Source organism: Dromiciops gliroides, chromosome 2 (genome assembly GCF_019393635.1).
Source record: "Dromiciops gliroides isolate mDroGli1 chromosome 2, mDroGli1.pri, whole genome shotgun sequence".
Classification (NCBI taxonomy): Eukaryota; Metazoa; Chordata; class Mammalia; order Microbiotheria; family Microbiotheriidae; genus Dromiciops; species Dromiciops gliroides.
The window spans coordinates 290,216,368-290,225,853 of record NC_057862.1 but is presented as its reverse complement, the minus strand read 5'-3'; the positions used below and the strand labels follow the sequence as shown (position 1 = coordinate 290,225,853).

At 40.3% G+C, this 9,486-nt stretch overlaps 1 protein-coding gene across 1 annotated transcript in view; it reads left to right on the top strand.

Annotated features, from left to right (window-relative positions):
* The first annotated feature begins 4,285 nt into the window (after positions 1–4,285).
* TDRD9 (tudor domain containing 9) overlaps positions 4,286–9,486 on the top strand; it is a 256,016-nt gene continuing 250,815 nt past the window's right edge. The window contains exon 1 of the mRNA XM_043986132.1: positions 4,286–4,525. Within this exon, the coding sequence (XP_043842067.1) occupies positions 4,286–4,525 (240 nt within the window). The remainder of the gene's footprint in view (positions 4,526–9,486) is intronic.

Sequence of the window (9,486 nt, the reverse complement as noted above, 5' to 3'; positions counted from 1 at the left end):
CTTCTCTCGTACAATTTTTTTTTTTTGGTTCATAAAATTGCTGAGTGACTGTAGTTGGACACTGAAACATCAGAACATTAATTTGTTTTGAGAACAGGTTCATAACAGTTTGTAATTATTTGAGCTTGCTTTGGGTGCAATTCATGTTTCTAACCCTTGTAATACTATGTATTCTTATTTAAAAACAATGATAGTACAGTGATTGTAAAGATGACAAAATTAGAATTTGAATGATTCCAATTCTGTCATTCTATGACCACTTGGAGTTTATAGAACAGGAGAATTCAAATGAAAAGTATCAGTCCACACAGAGGTAGCATTTAACAACTTTTATTGCTGTTCTCAAGGGGAGAAGGTCAGTGGTCCAGACAGTCTCCCTGTTGGGATTGGAAAGGTAATCCCGGTCCAGTAACCCTTAGGGCTTGGACTTTTCTGTCTTTTGAGACAATGACCAGGTATGATTCCAATATCATCCTATTGCCTATAGGACCAAGAAAGTGAGTATTTTCTAAATTACCTGATGAGGAGTAAGTAATGAGGATTAGGAAAGTAGAGAATCCTAATGGTACCATTTCAACCAGAGACAGAAAACGGTTAATGCTCATTCTTTGGATTTATTAGCTTTGTCATACGTGTATCCTGGAGGGCTGCAGTTGTACTAGTCAAAACAGATTCTCACTGGTTGACAGAGTTTTTATCTGTGTATAAAATCTAAAACACTGTGAATGTGAGGCATAATTTTTTTGCTTTGTTCAATTTTAGTTCATACATCAAATACTTTATTGAATTTAAATATCTTTAAAATTGACATTTTAAAAAAATTGTTAATCGTTGGTGTAAAACTAAAGAATGAATTAAGAAAGTAAAATGTTATGTTATCGGTGTGATTAAGTTGTTGCCTGAATTGTACCTTTTACAGCTGTTTCTGTTTTATTAAAATTTACTTGTGAAATTGGATTTTTATGAACCTCTGCAAAACTTATTCATATATTTAAGACTTTTCCTATTTGTGTATTTGTTGTTGTTCAGTTGTGTCTGATTCTTTGGGACCCCATTTGGGGTTTTTGGCAAAAATACTGGAGTGGTCTGCCATTTCCTTTTCCAGCTCATTTTAGAGAATTCTTTCTTTCTTTCTTCTTCTTTTTTTTTTTTGGTGGGGCAATGAGGGTTAAATGACTTGCCCAGGGTCACACAGCTAGGAAGTATCAAGTCTCTGAGGCCAGATTTGAACTCAGGTAAGCTTTATCCACTGAGATGCCTAGCTGCCCCCGCCCTCCCCCCCCCAGCTCATTTTAAAGATGAGGAAACTGAGGCAAACAGTTATGTGATCCTGACTTGGCCAGGATCACAAAACTAGTAATGTCTGAAGTGAGATTTGAACTCAGGTCTTCCTAACTCCAGGTACAATGCTCCATCTATTCTGCCATCTAGTTTTGTTAATTCGTGTGAAAGAAACTTTTTGAAATTAAAATGAATAACGGTATTCTTTCATCAACTATGAGTGAAATGGGCTTGATAAATCTGGCTATACTATTTCATATGAATATGTGAAGATGAGTTTTGACAAAGTCAATGACCAATTTGCAGAAGTTAAGGTTTGAAAAGAGAAATTAATGTTATTTATTACTATGACAGACTAATATGTAACTAGACAGTGGGCCTTCTCTGTCAAGGAGGAAATAGTATGTAGGTATGTTTTTTCTTATACATTAATGTTATTAATGTAATTAATCTTATAGAGTAATTTCTTATACATCTAATACATTAATGTAATTAATGAATATTAATCTATTACTTGTCTCTTTTTTGTAATGTAACATTTATTTTATTTTTTTACTGGCATGATTATCTCTGTGAAGTTCAATGAAGAAACTTTTTACTGGTTTTCTTTTCTGGCCATTATTATTATATGATTATTAATTTCATGATTACTGTTGAAAATAATTTTCTCTTAGGATGGGGATGTTAAAAAACATTATCTGCTCTGGACATCAAATATGCTAGGTACACCACTGCTCAAAGCCTTTTCATCATGGAAGAACCTCTTAGCATTTGCCCTCTGCTAGCATAGCCCAGAGCCATATCTACATAAATCACTGAAGAGGGATTTGTAGAGAGAATTTATTCTTGAGGTTTAATCTGGGTTCTCCCTAGTTAATGGGATTATAGATGAGATTGGAACTAGGGGCTCACAGTTCCATAGACTCTATATTCAAATTTGTCATAGCATTTGTCTTTCCTTCCTCCCTATGCATTATTCTAAAACCCCTACTTCACAGAAGAGGAAAACTGAGGCCCAAAGAAGGGATACAACTTGCTCAAGGTTATGCAGGTATTAAATAGCTAAACTGGGATTTGCCATATGCCCTCTTTTTAGGCTGTGAGATCCTAGAGGTCAGAGAGTGTGGCACTTCTAGTTCTGGGGTCCCTAGTGTAGGCTTGGTCCTTTGCACATAGTAGGTGAACAAGAAGTATTTGTTGAATATTATTAGTTAAGATTTTTAATAGTGTTTTAAAGTTTTCAAAACATTTTCTTCCTAGCAACTTGAAGTTGGTAGGGTAAGGATTATTCTCATTTTACAGATGACTGTCATATACAATAGCACTTGTTAAGTAGTTTAGTGTGTTGTAAAGAACATTTAATGAGGGGAGAAGTCATGATCCACAAGGCCTGTGGGTTTGTCAAGGCTTCCTGAAGGAGGTGGTAGTGTATCTTTTTTTTTTTTTTTTGTAGGGCAATAGGGGTTAAGTGATTTGCCCAGGGTCACATAGCTAGTGTGAGATCTAAAATTGGATATTAGATCATAAATCTCCCCTCTTTAACCTTTCCCTTAATCCATTATTGATAACAGACTGTTAAAACTTTTTACCACACTAGTAAGTGTCAAGTGTATGAGGCCTGATTTGAACTCAGTTCCTCCTGAATCCAGGGCCAGTGCTTTATCCACTTTGCCACCTAGCTGCCCCGGTACTGAATCTTCTTTTGTAATATAGTTGTATCTATCTATTTGTATGGGTCATACCCAGCCTTGCCAGTGGGCAGAGGAGCCCCACCTTGTAGCCATCTAGAGCTTCCCAGGTTTGCTTGAGGGGAAATAAACTGGCTTCTTTCCTATAACAATGATCAAAACCATACAAAGGCTATGTGAAGTGCTTGGCAAACAGAAGTTACATTGCGGGCCTGAAGTCAGGAATACTCAACTTTCTGAGTTCAAAAATAGCTTCAGACACTTACTTGCAGTGTGCCCTTGGGCAAATCACTTAACCCTGTTTACCTGAGTTTCCTCATCTGTTAAAACAAGCTGGAGAAGGAGATGGCAAACCACTCCAGGATCTTTGCCAACAAAGAGTTGGACGTGACTGAACACAACATAAATGGCTAGCTATTATTGAACCAGTCCTTAATTTTTTGTTTGTTTGTTTGTTTGTTTAACTCAATTATATTGAATTTTACCATTGGACAAAATGACCCAATAGAATTCCAAAGGACTCATAATGAAAAAATTCAACATGGCTAATATAGAAACCTTTTGCATGATTTCACATGCATAATGGATATATTTCTTGCCTTCACAATGGTTGGGGAAGAAACTGGAGGGAGAGAATTTGGAACTCAGTTTTTTAAAAAAATGTTAAAAATAATATTTGTTTAAAAAAAAAAGAACCGTCATCTGGGGTGTATTAAATTCCAACTTAGGCTAACAGTGGATGAAGGCGGGAAGCCTCCCGGCTATCCCCCCAGTATACCTGTGCATTATCATACTCCAGCGCCCGGAAAGTGGTATAGAGGACGACCGGTAAGGGCGGGATTTCCGGCTTTGTTTCAAAGATTGGCGCCTCAAGAGGCACGTGGTCCGAGGGGCTCCTCGTGGGGGGAGGGGGAGGAAGGTGTGGGGGGGTGGTGAAGATGCACTTGTGCACGTGCGCAGTAGGTGAACTTTGAAGGGGTGCGGCCGGGAGCTTCTTTAGGTCCAGCTTTTCCCACCGCCAGAATGCTCAGCCCTAGGGAAGAGGGTTCTTTGAACCTTAGAGTCTGAGAGGGCAGCACTCAAAGGACCTGGTAGCCTACGGCACACGTGTAGCGGAAGGAGCCCCGCCCCGTTGGAAGGGGGGAGGAGCCCGTGGGCGGGGCTTGCAGGGGCGGGGCTGGTAGCTTGGTATCTCTTTCCCCGCTGTCGTTTGGTTCCCTCCAGAAGCTCGGCGAAGCTCGCAGGGTTGGAGCGCGCCCACTCTCGTGCTCTGTCCGCTGGGCTCCACGACTCCGACTGCCCTCTCAGACCAGACCATGCTGCGCAAGCTGACCCTCGACCAGATCAACGACTGGTTCACCATCGGCAAGACGGTGGCCAATGTGGAACTCCTGGGGTTTCCGCCCGCCTTTCCTGTCGGCCCTCCGGGAGTTGGGGCGGAAGCTCATCATGCCCAAGTCCAAGCTCATGCTTATTATGCCCAAGCTCAGGCCCAGGCCGATCTGGAGGCAGAGGCCCTGGCTCAGGCCGAAGCCGAAGCCGAGGCCGAGGCCCAGGCCGAAGCCGAAGCCCAGGCCGAAGCCGAGGCTAAAGCCAAAGCTGAAGCGGAGGCCAAAGCTGAAGCGGAGGGCGGGGCGAGGACCAGAGAAGAGGCACGGAGACCACCCCCGATTGACCAGGCATTGTCGGGATCGGGTGGCAGCGTTGGCAGCGAGCAAACCCATGCTCGAGCCTTGACCTCCCCGGTGGTTGGCGGGTAAGCCACTTGGGAACTCTTCACTCCCAACCTCTTATTAGAAATGGGGAGGGGCTGTGTATTTCAGGGAGAGGCAAAGGAGGGAAAGGTCCCCAGTGGAGGCAATGAACAATAGCAAAAGATTTTTTAAAAAAAGTTTTTCCCCAAAATTCATCATATCCCCCACAGCCTTTTCTTTTTCTTTATACATCTATCATTCTTAGCAATCCCGAGTAACAAAGAAGTGTAATTAAGCCAAAGCAACGAAGATATTGACCATGTTTGGTTACGTGTGTTTCCCAAGTGCTCCATCTCTCCAAGAAAAGCAGTGGGATTTACTTTAGCTTCACAGATTGGTCCAGCATATTGGCGTGAATTTTGCCTTTAAAAAAAAAGAGTTGTTTTCCTGTGGACACTGGATGGTGTTCTCTTGTTTCTGCTTCCTTCACTACCTGCGTCACTTAATAGGAGTCTAGCCATGTTTTTCTGAATGTTAATGGTAGGCTTTTCTTACGATGCAATTACATGGCATTACATTCATGGACTACATTTTGGTTCCGTTGGTTCTTCATTAGCACCCACCTTATTTCTAGTTTCTTATTGCAACAATAATTGTTGAATTGCTCTGTCTCCCTGTCTACCCCCCTCTCCCCGCCCCCTTGAGATTTACCCATTGCTAGCCTTGCAAACCCTGTGAGGTAATTAGCATGAGTATTAACCTTGTTTTACAGAGGAAGAAACTGAGGTTCCAAAGAGTTACACTTCTGGTAAGGATCGCAAAGGCCATGAAGAGAGGCTGTATTGCATGCTCGATTTATTTATTTATTTTAGCCTCCATTCTCTCTGGTGCAGTATTTTCCCCCTTCCCACCTTTCTCCTTTTTTCCCTTTCTTCAATTCAGAATAACTTTTAATATGTACTTGACACAAAATGAAAAATGTTACATTCCACTAAGAAGTTTAAATTCTACTTTCTGAACTTCAGTCTCCTTTGTTTGATCAAAGACATTTTGGGTCTGTTGTAGGATTATAGATTTAGAGAAGGAAGTGACCCAAGAGGTGACCTAGTCCAACACCTTGAGGCCTAAAGAGACTGGATTTACACAGACGTGTTGTATGTTTCAGAGCTGGATTTGAACCCAGGTTCTTTGACTTCATTCATGATGAATTTGGCAATGGTATTAGACCTTGTCAGAGTCACAGAGAAGATTGAGTTAATAATCAAAATATATGGAGGGATAGTTGCATATGTATTTTTTTAAACAGAAGAATTTTTAAACAGAAAGTGGTGAGATAAAAATAATGATGGTACCTCAGATAAAAATAGTTAAGTTTCTCACCAGTCCAATCATTTGTCAAAAATTGCTGTTTCTATATCCATAATTCTTCTATCTGACCTCTGGAATCACCTGGCCACCATCACCTTAGTTGATCATCTGGCCTAGCTTATTGCAATAGGCTCTCTTTCCTGATAAGTACATTCTTTATACCTGAGGTGTCAAGGTGAGTACAGCTAGAACCAAATTAAAATGTAATAGGGATATATTTAACAAAATAAATAAAAATACAATAAAACATAGGTAATAGTAACATGTGGTTTTCTAAGTCAATATATATGTCCCACGAGGATCCTTATGCATAGTTTAGTGGTCCCCATTCTTTTTGATATCCCTACTCTACACAGCTGTCCAGGTGATTTTCCTTAAGCACAGATTTGATTGTCATTTTTCCACTCAAATTCCAAATTCCTTTTACTTTCTGAGGTCAAACATAAACTTTCCTTAGCTTTTAAAGCTTTTCACAAAGTGGCCTCAATCTATTTTTCCACCCTCAGTGTATTTTATTCCCTCTTCCCACAGTGTGTGATCTAGCAAACTAGCCGTTTCCAACTCTTGCTCATTCTTGACATTTTGTCTTCCATGCCTGGAATGTTCTTAATTTCTCATAACACCTTTCTCCAAGATGCAATTCTAGTACCACCTTCTACACTAATTCTCTGCTGATCTTCTCCCCAACCCCAGCTGCTAGTAACTTTCCTCCCAAACTACTGGTTATTCTCCTGTATATGGATTTGTCTCCCCCATTAGAATGTAATCTCCTTGAGGGTAGGGATTCTTTGTACTCTATCTCCACTGCCATCTCCATCTCTCTCCATAATCATTCTAAGTTTAAAGCACGTTCCACCTTTGTAAAGAATTAATTGTTATTTGAGGTTTTTATGCCTCTGCTCGAACTGGCCTGGGGCTCTGCAAACCGAGTGGTGCTCTATCCACCGGTTGTAGCCGTTGCCATGGCACTGGCACCTCATGTCATTACCACTCGCTGCCGCCTACATGGGCCTGGCAAAATTATAATGATTGGAAGCCTAGTGAGGGCAGTCATATGACTGTCAGGGTGGCTAGACAATTGGTTGGGGGCTGTGTGGGGTTTCTGGGAACGGGGAGAATTCTTTACATAGTTTTTGAGCTATTATCAGTACCAGAGGCATGTCTATCCTGTTTAGCTGAGAGGAAAAGAAGTCAGTACAATGGAAGGAACTCAGAATTTGAAGTCAGATGCCTTGGGGTTTAAATACTGGCTTTGCCACTGGCTGACTGACAACTTTTGTGATCTTGGGCAAATATCACTTTGCCTCTCTGGGCCTCTGTGTCCTCATGTGTAAAATGAGGAAGTTGGATTTGATGACTCAGAGGGCTTTTTTAGTTTTAAATCTGTGATCCTATTAATACATAATCTTTTCCTTCCCAGACTTGTCATAGCACTTTGTCTGATTTTTACTTGCTCTTAGCACATTTTACCCTGTATCATCCTTATTTGTGCATGGGTTCTTAGGAATTAAAGCTGCATAGGGAACCCTTAGAGACTCTCTGGCCCAATCACTTCTTTTTACAGATGGGAAAACTCGGGCCCAAAGAGTTAGTAGTGGTTCACCCAAGAAGACACAGGTACTATGTAGCTGGGATTTATTTTAATACCTCATATTATACTGTTAGATCCTGAGTTCAGGGTCTTTTGTAATTTTTCATGTTAGTATCTTAAGTGCTAAATAAACACAGTGCCTTGTGGGTATACGTATTTTAACACACATTGGTTGAATTGAATTAACTCAGTGCTTTAAAGTATGCAGAACATTTTTCTAAATGAAAAAAGTCTGCACAAGTAGTGGGGAAAGTGGCATTGCCTTGAATGAGACATCAGTGAAGGATATGGGAAATTATTATTGTAACTTGCTAAAGATTAAAGTGTAGTAATTTTGTCATGGGCATTAATTAAATGTAACAAGGGGCCATATTTCTGGTGGTCTTAGGACATTTTAAGAACTTGCTGTTTTCTGTGTCTTTTGCCGCTGAGGGTTCTCTCTTTGCTTTTTATTGTATTAGCAAAGGACACATAAAACCAATTTGTTTTCCACAGTATGTTTAATTTCTCTTTGCAATTCAGTAGCAGTACTTTTGGGCCTGTGCAGCTGAATTCATGTTTGTTGAAACTAACATTTCATTTTCTTTGGGCAGCCATAGCCTTTTATGGCTGCCCAAAGTGGCCTTGGAAACTATAAATGCTTTTGGTTCTATGGCTTGTTTTATATGAATAATAATATCTATTCATTTTTTATAGTACTTTAAGGTTTGAGAACATGGCTCACAATTCTGTCCTGTGAGTTATGTAGTTCAGGTATTCATTCCTATTTCCATTTTACAGTTGAGGAACCTGAGACCCAGACTCAGAGTTCTGATAAGGGCCAGAGCTAGGACTTAACACCAGTTCTTGGTGTAAGTCTAGCATGTTTTCCACCACTCCATGCTATCTCATTCCTTAGCATGTTTTTTGGGATTCTCCCACTTGGAGTAGATTGACTAACAGTTATCTTAATATTCTTGGGGATAATAATTGACATTCTAAAACAGCATCCTTACAACAAGTAGTGTGCAAATATTAATCCTATTGTACTGGTGAGGAAATGGAGGTTCAGAGAAGCTGTCACCTAATAAGTTATAGTTTTATTTGGAGAGTATTGAGGGATATTATGAAGGACAAAGAGGACAATCCACATTTTTAAGGAACTCTCCAATTTTGAACAGCTGAAGTAAGAGAATTTGGAGAGAGGATGGAACTTGGAGGTTATCTATCTGTTCCAGGTGCCTCATTTTAAAGATGAGGAAACTGAAGTCCAGAGAGTTGAAGTGACTTGCCTGTAGTCCTAGAACAATAAAGTCAGAACCACAATGGAAACTCAAGGTAGAACGTTGCAAATGCAGTGCTCTTTCCCTGACACCGGGAGAGCACATTTTACAGAGTAACTTGGTCATAAAAATTAATGTAATATAAACTAAGTTCAGGGAGTCATCACATTGGTTTGGGTTTAGAAGGGAGTTTCTAGCAGAATTTTGAAGGAGATGAGGGATTTAGACAGTTCAACTAGAGGAGGGAAAAGGTGTTAATGGGAAAGGTCAGGGCATAGTTGGAAATGCCTGAAGGTAGAAATAGTAAGTCTTGTGAGCTTACTGCAAAATGGTATCTGACTGAAGGGGAAGATTCTCTTTAAGGATTGTAATGAAAGGTGAATTTAGAGACCTTGAAGTTATGAGCCGTTAAAAGTTTTTGTAAGTTTTTATAGGGTACCTTGTTTTCATTTCAGGTTTGTTAACACAGCACTTTGCATAGAGTTGGCACTTATTAAATAGTTATTGAATGATGGATTTGGTCGGACTGCTCACTCCTTGCTACCTAGATTTCCCATTTAGGATCCCTTCTTGTGCTGCTTTCTTGTTTTGCTCTCTTCCCT